Source organism: Podarcis melisellensis, assembly GCF_964234715.1.
Source record: "Podarcis melisellensis genome assembly, chromosome: 6".
Lineage (NCBI taxonomy): Eukaryota > Metazoa > Chordata > Lepidosauria > Squamata > Lacertidae > Podarcis > Podarcis melisellensis.
The window spans coordinates 60,624,622-60,638,106 of NC_138538.1; the positions used below are offsets into that span (position 1 = coordinate 60,624,622).

The following is a 13,485-nucleotide window of genomic DNA, read 5'->3' on the forward strand; positions in this document are numbered from 1 at the left end:
CTCAAGAAATCACTCAAGATATCCCTCAAGTAATTAAGGAACAAAAGAAGAAAAGGCACACTAGCCTGGGAACTTCCTCTCTGCCCAGAACATTGGAGGCTATACACCACACCCCCTCAACAGTATTTATAGGAACTCAAACACTGAGATCCTGCTCTGTTCCAGTAACAAGAAGCCGAAAGCACCAGCCTGAAGATGACGAGTGAGACCTCGTCGAAACGTCGCCTAGACACCCCAACTTTTACACGGGAAGACACCCGAGGACACCAAAACCTGCATTCCTGTACCCGTGAAAATCTACGAAAGCATATATATATATATATATATATATATATATATATATGGATGATTTCATGGTTCTGTTCTGCTAAGGGACATTCTTTACCTTTGGGATGTACAAATGAGCTGTTTGGATAGCTGCAGGAAATGAGATTGAAATGTGCATGTCTAATGTTTAAGTTGTAACTTACACCAATTTCCGCCCTCTCCCATTCTCCCTCCCTCTCAGTCGCGTCCTAATTGAGCAAGTTCCTATGAACTTACACAGGAGTCACAACAAGCTATCAGTATACTTACTGCTCCTGAATATGGCCAGCTAAGTCAAAGTTCACATAGCTCTCACCCCAAGGGCTCAGAAGAGAGACACAAAGCTCTTCTTCACTCTTAATAGGAAAGCACCAGAATACCTAAGTGGGGAGAAAAGTACCAGCCCTATTTATCTTAAAAGCAGGCAGAAAACATCAGAATGTTGCCGGACTTGAGAAAGTGTGTTGATGAGATGAGTTGCATTGTTCTGTGATGAGTATTGATGAGATCAGTTGCATTGTTCTGTGTTAAAAGATCAAAAAATGATCCTGTTAGTTTTGAAAAGGGGTCAGAGTTAGTACCTAATCCTTAAACCAGGTTAGTGACATAGCTCGAAATAGCTAACTAGTATTGATGGCATAACAAAAAAAATTCCTTCCAGTAGCACCTTAAAGACCAACTAAGTTAGTTCTTGGTATGAGCTTTCGTGTGCATGCACACTTCTTCAGATACACACTTCTTCAGATGTGTATCTGAAGAAGTGTGCATGCACACGAAAGCTCATACCAAGAACTAACTTAGTTGGTCTTTAAGGTGCTACTGGAAGGAATTTTTTTTGTTTTGACTATGGCAGACCAACACGGCTACCTATCTGTAACTGGAACTATTGATGGCATGTTCATGGTATTCCCTAGGTATGTTAACGATAGGTCATTAACAGCAGAATTGGGGCGTGAGCCAAAAGATTGCCCCAAAAGCACATGATATCAGTAAAAGCTGCTGAGCCTTTAGCCCCTTTTTTGTGCGAACAATATTTAAAACAATTCATTTTTACAATATATTTATATATAGCAGCATTTATTTTCATGTTACCAGTGCATTTCCTATTGATTCCAATTATTTAAAATAAGTAATATACAGATGTCTTAAATAGAATATAAAGAATGAATAACAAATATTAAATAACATAACTTTTAGAGAAGGCTAAAGTATTACACTTACACCATTCCCTACGCAGTTGATCTGCCCCATCCACAGCTGTTCAGAGTTGCTTGCTTATATATTACGCAACTGACCTCCATTTCTTCAGTCATTCTTTATAATCCCCCTGCTTCTTTAATGCTATTATTAACATGACTATTGTCACTTGCTCCCATGCCCTCCTGACTGATTCCTCCTTATGAGATTCATAGTTTTCGTTCATGCTTTTACATGCATAATTCTTGCTAAACCATTGGACAATCTTGGGTAGCTAACATGCCTCCACTCTTCAGGATTTCTGACTCTGACCCCAGGATGCTTGGGTAAGAATCTGTGGCAGATGTTCTCTGGAGCCAGCATTATAAGTCCCCATGGCTGGTGCAGATGCCTTCTCTTTCCTCTTTTACATAATTTTGAGTGTCAGAGGCAGGGAGAAAATGGGTCAAATATTTCTGATGGGTCAAGGTCTTGATAAGGCAGCAGATGTTTGCGAACATACAAAGGGTTGAATAAAGACTTTCAGGGAACAAGTTCTATGCACAAAACCTTTCCCCTGGAGAAAAGGTTTGTATGTATTGGGGGGGGGGATACTTTCCACGAATTCTTCCTTTCTCTCCTGAAAATCTGCTATAGAGTTGGGTGATCCTCCTGAACTGTGGAAGAGGTTGCATAAGGGGAATCCATGAACATGGCTTGCCATCCCTTCCAGTGGAGACCTTCACTGGATTGCAATCCTTCCCATAAATAGTTGGAGTTCTGTCTGTGGAAGAGCAAGATTGGATCAAACTCATATTTTATTCATATTTAGTGGAAGAAAGTACAATGGCTCTTTGGCTTCATTGGTAGTAAGAGGCAACTTGATGAACCATACTGGATTACTGTGATCAGTTTTACAATCATAGACTCATAGATTATCTAGTCCAAGGAATATGCAACCATACAGGGATCAAACACATGACTTTGGCGTTATCAGCACCACACTAGCCAACTGAGCTGACTTGTTGGCTTGAGCGACATGAACGGAAAGTATATATTAGTGAAAACCAAAACTTAGCTGTATAGTTTACTTTATAAGGGAAAAGCCACTGGTTGCAAAAGAAAAGCAGGTACAATAAAGTTTCTGTTGGAAAATATTTAATAGAAAAGAAATACAGTGAGAACTGCTAAATTTCACTTCCTTGAAGCAACATAGAAACACTCAAGATACACTCAGTGCTTGTCTACAGTTCTTCTTGCCTTGAAAGCACCACCTCAAGTGGTTTACCCCTTGGCCGCTCCTGTCCCAGCAAAAATGCATTCTTTAGCTCTAAATAGGAACAAACTGCAATCTGCAGAAAACCCAGTTGTTGTTTGCTCAATTGAGTGCTAAAGAGCAGTCTCCTTCCCCAGGAAAAGCACCAGGACAAGAGGAGGTGTGGATAAGCCCTAAATACGTGCAGTAATACAATGGAGGCTACCTAGAAGTGATCAGAAGTCTTTTGGCATTTCAAATACATAGAATGTGACCCTACAAATATATATGAGTTAAGTAAGAACAAAGTCATAAGTTATGGAGAAATTTTTCTTTTTCTTTTTGATTATTTGTAAGTATTTATTTTTTATAATCTTAACTTCCATATAAATAAAACCTATCTTTAAAAAGTTATGGTGGAATATTAGAGCTCAAAACAAACTTGCTGCACTCCACTTAGTGCATGGAAAAGTGCCTTTAAAAAAAATGCAGCACAGTATTTCTAAGAATCTTTGAAAGGATTTGCTCATATAGAGTTAGCCAGCATGATGCTCTGCAGATGTTGTTGGACTCCAACTCCCATCAAGGATGGGAACTATAGTCCTACTTTTGCAGGGCACTATGTTTGCTATCCTGATGCATAGCAACCATTTTTTTTAAATGTTCATAAGCCGTATGTCTCTAATGCACTGCTGTTTCCCCTTCCCTTGAATTGTTCTTTCAGATTGGCCATTTAGTCATTGGACAGAATGGAATCCTTTCTACCCCAGCTGTGTCCTGCATTATTAGAAAAATAAAAGCAATTGGTGGCATCATTTTGACAGCAAGCCATAACCCTGGTGGACCTAATGGGGATTTTGGCATTAAATTCAATACTTCAAATGGAGGTGAGTACTTCTGACCGCCAATCCCACTCATCAACTGTGATCGCCTTCGTCTTGACTATTGTTAAATCCATTGGGTGGGCTGCTTCAGGGTAGAGCAGAAGTTGAGGAAAAGGGAGAGGGAGGCAGTTTGAAGGGGAAACCAGGAAGGAATTGCAGAAATTGAGCAGTGCAGTTAGAATGCTACACTTAGTTTCAGCAATGCCAAAGCACTTGTTCTGAGGCAAGGATAGCCAATGAGGTGCCCTCCAGAGGTTGTTGGACTACAACTCCCATCAGTCCCTGCAAGCATGGATAATAGTTAGGGATGATGGGAGTTGTAATTATTGGTACCACATTGGCTACCCTTGTTTTAAGATAATGCTGCATTTACTACTTTTTTACCGAGACACATCTTGCTTGGGTTAAAAAACAAACAAGGTTTTCCTTAAAGAAAAACAATGATAATTTAAGGTGTTGTTTCTTCTGTGATCTACACTGCCAATACATATTCATTTTATATGAAGATAGGAGTGACTTGTCCATTTAAATACAAAACTCTCTCTTTGTGTGTGTGTACACACGCATGCACATACATACATACCTTTTGTATTGTAGGACGTTGTAGCTTTCTTTTACCACTTATGTGCTGGGAATTATGCAAACAGTTTTGTGTTAATGTTCTGAACACATATATTAAATCTACCTCCTTATATCATTATCTCCAGAGGCACACTCTTCTATCTCTGACTTTGAGGGCATATCTGAGCATATATTTTGTGGTCTGCCATAAAAATCTGTTTTCCCCCTAGGGCCTGCTCCCGAAGGAATTACTGATAAAATTTTCCAAATTAGCAAGACTATTGAAGAGTATGCTATATGTCCAGATCTAAATGTAGACCTCAGTACCATTGGAAAGCAGCAGTTTGACTTGGAGAATAAGTTTAAACCATTTACAGGCAAGTAAAATCCATTTTCTCCTCTTATTAATGAAGGTTCTCATTTGCAATAGCTTAGCAATTTAAATATTGTAGTATTATTTCAACTTTGAAAGCCTCAAAAGGAAACATTAACTGGACTGGGTTCAGACATGCTTGACTTACTTCATTTCCTTGCTTAGAGTAGACTTACAAATAATCATGACTAAATTCTGGATCCAACCCATATTCTCCTGAATGAGAGGACATGTAATCAGCCCAGGCAACAAAGACAAAGACATGTATGTTTTTGGTTTTGTAAAACGCTAACTTGTTTGGTTCCATTTTGAACTACCAATTGATCTATCAAAGTTTGCCTCTTATGTCCATATCCCACTTTTACAATTTGGTAATTGTGAAATATTGCCATGGGGCATTGTGCTAGTGGGTTTGTACACAAAAATGTTGGGCAGTTTCACAAAGGACCAAGTTGTAAATCTCAAACACTATTTTCCATTGGGGTCATATTAGTACATACAAGTTTGGAAAGATGAGGATTGTTTCCTGAAGTTGCACATCTTTTGTACTCTTCCCTCAAAAGTGGAGATGTTCCATACCTGTATTTGTATACAGGAAGCCCATCTCTTGGGCGTTTCCCCTATTACTGTTGCCAAATGATCATCAAAGTATCTACTTGTATTGAATTAGTAGTATCTTTTATATCATCAGGTTCTTCAAATAATTGTGGGTTGTTCTGTTTTATTTTTCAGTTGAAATTGTGGACTCAGTAGAAGCTTATGCTAACATGCTGAGGAATATTTTTGATTTTAGTGCACTGAAAGAACTACTCTCAGGTCAAAACCATCTAAAGATTCGGATAGATGCTATGCACGGAGGTAAGAAAGATTAAATAGGGACACTTCCACTGAAAAAGTACAAATGTTCTACTCTAAAACTGCTTGAAGACATATTTCATATTCTGATTAGGAGAGGAAGAAAGACTGTTTTTTCCAAGCACCATCACTAGCTTGAGGAAGCCATTTTAAAAAGGCCTTGTGTTACAATACTGTCAAATTTTCCACCTTCCTCTTCTTTGTTCCATGAGCTTGAAGTGAAGTTCTCCTGAACAGGGCTGCCACTACCATTAGGCAGAGTGAGATAGGTGTTGAGGGTCACAGAGTGAATGGAGTTCTGTGTCTGCCTTGCACCCTCAGAGTTAGCCTGCTGCTGTCAGGTGCAATGAAAGAAGCTGTTCCATTGCTAGTGTTCAAGGAAAATTCTAGTCTGGTTGGCCTCTGTTTGTAGAAGGGGAGAGCGCCATCTTGCCTCAGGCAGCAAAATGTCTTGCTCCAGTGCTGCTCTTGAACTTCATGTACCCAAACAATTTTGTGCATTTAAATGTTGTTGAAACACCTTGTGTGAAGCGTATCAATACTTCTTTAACATGTATGAGCAGTCAACCATTCCTTAACCACATGCATTTTATAGCAAAATCTTTAAAAGAATACAATAAACTTTTGATTGCCAGTAATTTACACGTGTCTCTGTTTTATCTGACCATTCATTGCTAAATCAGTTGTCGGCCCATATGTAAAAAAGATCCTCTGTGAAGAACTTGGAGCAGCAGCAAATTCTGCTGTGAACTGCGTACCCCTCGAGGACTTTGGCGGTCATCATCCTGATCCAAACTTAACCTATGCTGCTGATCTGGTCCAGACCATGAAGACAGGAGAATATGATTTTGGAGCAGCCTTTGATGGAGATGGGGTATGTGGAGCTATTTTCCTCCTGGTTCTCTCAGAGAGGATAGGACTGTTCCTGACAACATGTGGAACATGAAGAATTAGACTAGACCTATCATTGGCAGAACTTAAAGTATTTTTCACTCTATAAGACACACCCGACCACAAGATGCACCTAGTTTTTGGAAGAGGAAAACAAGAAAAAAAATATTCTGAATCCCAGAAGCCAGAACAGCAAGAGGGATCTGGCTTCTGGGATAGCCTCTTGCTGTCCTGGCTTATGGGATAGCCACGTGCAGCCTCTCTCAGGCAGCAGGATGAAGGCTTCCCCAAGAGCCACGCTCCCTTTAAAGAGCGCGCAGAGCTTGTATGCAGCTCTTGGGGGGAAAGCCCCCAAGAGCCACACACACACTCCACACAGCTCTTTAAAGGGAGCGCTGAGCAGAGCCTCCCGCCTGCATTCGCTCCATAAGACACACACACATTTCCCCTTACTTTTTAGGAGGGGTTAAAGTGCATTTTATAGAGTGAAAAATAACAGTATACTGAAAACTAGGATGAATTAATTGCTATGTTCTGGAGTTGTAAGGGGAACTTGTTCAGGACTGTATGCTGCTTATAGAATAATTATAAGTTAGAGGGTTGTAATTTGTATTTATTTTTTGAGCAAAGCTCTATAATGGCAATCTTCCTGCATAATATCTGGAGAGTGCCAGGTGAACAAGGTGTTAAACTGAGCATAAACATCCCACTGATGTTATGCAAGTGACATCAAAATGCACATTTTAAAAACCACAATATCAGTGTTTATAGAGATGCTCAGTCCTTCCCACAGGACAGCTGGGGGCCTGGAGGTGGGAAGGGACAGTCCAGCTAGGACAGGTTCCGAGGTGCTTTTCATTTGTCACCTTCTCTCTCGGAATCCTGGATTGTATTGTCAATGTGTTTTAAACTTGATCTTACTCTCAGAGTTTATGCGGAGTACGCTTTTGATTTTTTTCTTCCAGCCATTTGTATCAACGAGGTAACAACCTGTCGCCACTATTATTATTATTTTACTGTCTTCATTAGGATCGCAACATGATACTTGGAAAACATGGGTTCTTTGTTAATCCCTCAGACTCTGTCGCTGTTATCGCTGCAAATATCTTCAGTATTCCTTACTTTCAGCAGACGGGTGTTCGGGGATTTGCCCGGAGCATGCCAACAAGTGGAGCAATTGACAGGTAGGATTCTACATGTGGAAGGCCTTCTGCTTGATTCATTTGCTTTGGATGGCTCCTCCTTTCTGTCAGTTGCCTATCAAGGATGGTTCATGTAAATTATGGGTGAACCATGACTAGGAATGAATGTTTTACACTTTCACATTGTATCCTATTAGGGTGGACAGATGCAAAAGAGAACAGGGCTCTGACACCCTTAATAGCTTTGTACAAGAGAAAATTTCAGTTGATGTGGCTTGATTGATGAACTACTCATGTTGAAAACTCACTCTTCTCCGCAACTATGAAATGTCTGGGAGCCACTGCCCACCTGCTTTTCCTGTGTGTGCTTTAGGAATGCTTGTAGGGATTGAATGGTGTAATAACAGGAGTGAGGATGATCTGTGTGCAGACAGAACTGGTCGCATGAACTGAACGTTCCTTTGGAGTCATGGGACTTGAAACCAAATTAACAGATTTATAGCATCCCTAATTCCTCTTTAAGATGGTACTTTCTTAACTGATGCATGTTCTTTTAAAATAGTGGTTCTTAACTGTTGGCTAGATTTTTATTACAGCATCTATTAAATGGATTTGTTTTTTAACAGTTTTTAATTGGTTTTATTGTATGTGTCATTTCAGTGACCAGTCTGTTAGCTGAGGGGGAGGATAAAATTTTTGAACACACGGGAAATTGATGGTTTTTTTAGTGTATTTTTAATTGTTGTTATGCAAGCAGTATTGGCTTGGATTCAAGATACTTGACATGCCTAGTAAGGTTCTGGTTGTTGTTACTATATTATTATATAAACAACCAATCTGCCAGGCAAGCTACTTTTGGGACTCTTCTTCCATTTTAAAAGTGTGTTGTCATGTAGCATGAGGGGCTTTTATTTAGGGAAACCAAATCCAAAGAGCCCCTTTCAGCACACAGATCAAGTTGCATTGGACCTTTGGGACCTGGCCTTGCTCTCAAGGCCCCCTTTGTCTAAAAAGTTGGAATCTGATGACTTCCAGCTTATCCATTCCTAGCTGATGCTTGAGAAAGGTAAGCATGCTATTAAAAAGCTCAGGAAGCTGTCTTATACGTTACTCCATCTAGCTCAGTATTGTCTACACCTGGGGTCAGCAACCTAAGGCCCATGGGCCAGAAGCGAGCCGCAGAGGTTGTTTGACCGTCCCACGAGCCGCCCACTTGCACGCTGTGCTAAACCGGCACAGCACGGCGTAGGGACTCACTTCCACAGTGCCAAAAATCACGTGTCTGCATGCACAGACACCAAAAATCACACCTACCCAGATGTAGACGCCGAAAATCGCAGGTGCGTGCGCTTACACAAGCGATCCAGCCCACGAAGGGATCTCCGCAGGACCGATCTGGCCCAGGCAAGATAAACCTTGCTGACCTCTGGCCTACACCGACTGGCAGCAGCTCTTTCAAATGGGGGACATTCCTACCCTTACCTGGAGATGCTGGGGACTGAACCTGGAACCTTCCTCATGCGAAATAGTTCTGCCACTGAGCTATGGCCCAAAGGGGCTGACTTCCAAAATGAGCCTTGCACCTCTGGTTTATTAAGTGGAATGCCCAATGACAGCTGTTCTTCTCTATAGTAAAACATTGGTGATTCTCTCCTTGACCTCTTTCGCAGGGTGGCCAAAGCGACAAAGATTGCTTTGTATGAAACTCCGACAGGTTGGAAGTTCTTTGGAAATCTGATGGACGCAAGCAAACTGTCCCTGTGCGGAGAAGAGAGTTTTGGTACTGGTAAGTAAACAGCCTCAAATATCCAGTTGCTTTATTTCAGTTTTTGTACCCCGCCTTATATATTGTAAACAGAAGACCACAACATACCAAACCGACTGCAATAATATAAAAAGCAACATCCAAACAACATGAAAAATTGGTAAAACATAACAATGCTACTATAAAATGTAAATTCAGTTCTTAAGGGGGGGATAACAGTTAAGACACCATACAAAATGCATAAACATTAAATCAATGGGATTATAAAATACCATTCATACTTTAGTCAAAAGTATCTCAGCACTCAAAAAGACACTCTACAAGATAGCTCCATCGGTAGAGGATGAGGCTCTATGATTCTAAGTATGCATGCTTTATAACTACCATTCCATCAGACATAGCATGAAGGCTTTAATCCCATATATATTTATGTAAGAGTAAGATACAGTCTCCTTGATGGGGCTTATTTCTGAGTAGGTATGCATATCACTGTGCTATAAAGCAGAGAAATCTAGTTTAGAGCCAGCAGGAGTAAGAGGCCTGGATTGAACCCTGTTCTTTTCTTTTCTTAAACTCTTAGGGTGACATCTAATTGTGGCCACCCATCAATGGAAGTGGACTTCCACTGGGGCAACATAATTTACTCTTCCTCTATTTCTGACCTGCAGCCTCCATGAATCCTCTTATTTGTTCAGGAGGATTAAGGGTAAAACAGATGAAGCATAGAAGGGGAAATTCATTTGCATGCTACCCTTAATATAATAAGTTTATAAACCAAACTTATTGTTGATTATGTTTTCTGTACAAACCAGTAGATAACAAACATTTTTACCGGAGAGAGGTCTTAGTATGCAAAATACTTGTTTTAGCCCTCTGATCGTAACACACATGTTTCTCAGTCAGTGAAGCATCAATTGCCTACTCTTTATTATGCTTTTAGTGCAGCCATCTACCAACCACCTGTATTTTGTGCAAGGTGCAAGTTTTGTGAGTTGCAGATTAGACATTGTTTCCCCCCACTATGGTTAACCCAAGTTTTTCTCTGGGTGTGCTGCTCTTCCATTTGTCTGATTTGTGTGTGCTTCAGGGTCTGACCATATCCGTGAAAAAGATGGACTCTGGGCAGTCTTGGCATGGCTGTCAATCATCGCTGTCCGTAAACAGAGTGTGGAAGAGATCCTGAAAGACCACTGGCAAAAATATGGGCGGAACTTCTTCACAAGGTGAGGATTAGCACATTTCACCTAAGAATTGTGTCATGGCAGTGTCACACATTTTATATGTGGTTAGCTGGAACAGGCAGAACTCCCATAGCCCCATATTCCATGAAAGGAACTGATATGCAAATCTGGAGAATCAAATTCTGCACCAAACGTTAAAATACTGATCAAACAACCTGTTTGAATGTGGCACTTGGGAAGGGGGACCAAAAGCCACTTTACGGATTCAGGAGCTGGGGTGGCTGAGTAGGAACCAAAGAAGAGAGCTCTCCTTACTGCCCCTTATTTTTAATCCAGCGCAAGAAGGTTTACTAGGAAAGCACCCAGCATAGACTGTATGAAAAGCTAAACATGAAAAGGCATGTCTGGAGGGTGGTGGTTACTGGTCATATTTGCCCCTCTGTCTCATTAAAGTCTCCCTGAATACTTCTAGGTATGACTATGAAGAAGTGGATGCTGATGGTGCCAACAAGATGATGAAGGATCTAGAGACGATGTTCTTTGACCGTTCTTTTGTGGGGAAGAAGTTATCAGCGGGGGACAAATCTTACACTGTGGAGAAAGCTGATAATTTTGAGTACAGTGATCCTGTGGATGGAAGCATCTCAAGGAACCAGGTAGAATAAAGACGGACTCGTAGATTTAAATTCCTAGAAAGATATGCTTTGCCTTATAAATCAATTTATAATGATACCCTTAAACATACACACAGCTTACTTGAAAAAAGTGTATTTGCTCCATTTTGTTATGGTGAGACCACACCTGGTCATCTGTGGGAAGCATAGAAGCCATATAGACTTCTTTGTTCTTCCCATGGCTACAAGGAGCTATTATGCTAAACAATAATTCACACAATTTAGAACCTTACAATCACAATTTCTATTGGAAAATGTCATAAGAATAAACACCTCTTATGTTGCCCTCCATCTCCTAAGGTCTAGAAGCTCTAGAACAGGCTTCCTCAAACTTGGCCCTCCAGATGTTTTTGGCCTACAACTCCCATGATCCCTAGCTAATGGGACCAGTGGTCAGGGATGATGGGAATTGTAGTCTCAAAAACATCTTAAGGGCCGAGTTTGAGGAAGCCTGCTCTAGAAGCTCTTTTTCTTATGTTTCTTTGCCCTTTTCTTGTCCAGTTCTATTTTGTGTGTTCTCTGCCTCCCTGAGTTTTCCTTTAAACATAGCTAAGTGGTTCATTTAGCTGGATAAGAATTAATGGACAAAGGAACCACAAGAGATATAACTTCATGGCATATATAATATTATTTCTTCTATGCATCTTTTTTAGCATGTGTCACTCTGTTCAGCAAAAAATAAAATTTGGGACTCTTGTCCCCCAAACAGCAATATATCAAGGATCACCAAAAAGGGTAGTTCACCAGCTGTCGAACGTGGTTTTTTAAACACAAACACATACAAACATTTTTGCATCTCTGCAATCTAAAAGGAGTGGCCTTCCAGGAAAACTGTTGTGGTGTGCTTTTCTCTTGCTAGGGTTTGAGGCTGATCTTTGCTGATGGTTCTCGCATCATCTTCAGACTAAGTGGTACAGGAAGTGCTGGAGCAACTGTGCGACTGTATATTGATAGCTATGAAAAGGATGCACCAAAAATATATGAAGATCCACAGGTAGGTTTCATTGCCACGTTCAGGACCTCATTCTGTTCCATCTGTCCTTGAGACTCCTTTCCTGGGGTGGGAGTGCTTAGATTCTCATTATTAGACTAACAGATACAGATTTTCATAAATGTGCTCAATTTTTGATTTATTTGTAGCGAAGACTGTGGGAGGTGCAAAAAGGAAGCATAGGCTGTCGTGGTCAGAAAAGTAAGAAACAAGGATGCTAATATATATTAGCATATTTCTGAACAAAGGGGTCATAATGAGGCATACAAAGCACCAAAGCTTATTAATTGTGTAACTATGAGTGCTAGGAAGTTGTCGTTCATGTTGTAATGTTAAAACCAATATTGAGTCTGCATTGCATAGGCTGATTATAGCCATGAAGCAGAGGAAGATTTAGGGTGCTGAGTCGAGTAGATGCCTCAGGGGATACCACAACAATGATGTAGAACGGAAGGTGAGAGGCAGGAAGGGCCCCCCAAAAAATTTTGGCGTTGCACAGGGTGCCACTGAAATTTGAACTCCCAAAGTCTGCCACTGCATGAAGGTTTCTAGATCTCTAGCTTTATCCATCTTTGCAGTGCTTCTGAATAGGATGAAATAATAAACGTTGCACTGTTTCTAGGATTTTGACTTATTTCTCTAATTTTTGCCTCTTTCCCTTCACTGCAGGTCATGTTGGCTCCCCTCATCTCCATTGCACTGAAACTTTCACAGCTTCATGAGAGAACAGGCCGCACCGGCCCCACAGTCATCACATAAATGTAACACATGAAGCCATTTGGGACAGGTTTCATGGAGTGACTGGCAGCTGTCAATTGGAATTAGCTAGTTTTACTTGCTGTTATCAAGCTTATTCCTAAAAATGCTAGCTAGCACTGTATTTAAAAGCCCTATAAAAGGATAGATGTGATATTTTTTTAAAGTTTACACTATGTGTATGCTGATATACATTGTCTTTTTAATGTCACCTGTTACCTTTATCATTCGTGCAATGGACTTACTTAGTATGCACTGCCTTTTGGTTTAGCAGGAATTGTAAGACGTGGCTGTACAAAAACAACAATGGGAGTAAACCCTGGAAAAAGATTACTCTTCCTTTCTCAGGAGATCCTCTGCACAAAGGTGGTTTTCTTTGGTTTTATTGGCAATGTGTAGGCTTTCTTTTTAGCTTTGTGCAACAAAATGTACAATCACTGTGAACAGCTGTCTTTCCAATCACCATGGAATGTCTTGTTTCCAAAAGAAAAACAAGAACCCCAAAGAATCAATTGAACTTTGTCCCATGATACACAGATTGCACTGCCAGCCCTGCACAAAATTCACCATTGATACAAATGTTACAAGAGATTAAAGAAATGAAGCAGTATCACTGTGGAGTGGTTTTATTTATTATGGATTATTTTTATTATCAGCTATCTGAGGTTTATATAG

The 13,485-nt window shown here is 40.5% G+C and overlaps 1 protein-coding gene across 1 annotated transcript in view; it reads left to right on the top strand.

Moving 5' to 3' along the window:
- PGM1 (phosphoglucomutase 1) overlaps nt 1-13,420 on the top strand; it is a 32,777-nt gene extending 19,357 nt beyond the window's left edge. Inside the window, exons 2-11 of the mRNA XM_081915810.1 lie at nt 3,462-3,624; nt 4,413-4,559; nt 5,288-5,413; nt 6,094-6,284; nt 7,331-7,485; nt 9,114-9,229; nt 10,296-10,431; nt 10,862-11,045; nt 11,923-12,057; nt 12,724-13,420. Of these exons, the coding sequence (XP_081771936.1) occupies nt 3,462-3,624; nt 4,413-4,559; nt 5,288-5,413; nt 6,094-6,284; nt 7,331-7,485; nt 9,114-9,229; nt 10,296-10,431; nt 10,862-11,045; nt 11,923-12,057; nt 12,724-12,813 (1,443 nt within the window). The 3' untranslated portion in view covers nt 12,814-13,420. The remainder of the gene's footprint in view (nt 1-3,461; nt 3,625-4,412; nt 4,560-5,287; nt 5,414-6,093; nt 6,285-7,330; nt 7,486-9,113; nt 9,230-10,295; nt 10,432-10,861; nt 11,046-11,922; nt 12,058-12,723) is intronic.
- The last annotated feature ends 65 nt before the right edge of the window (nt 13,421-13,485 follow it).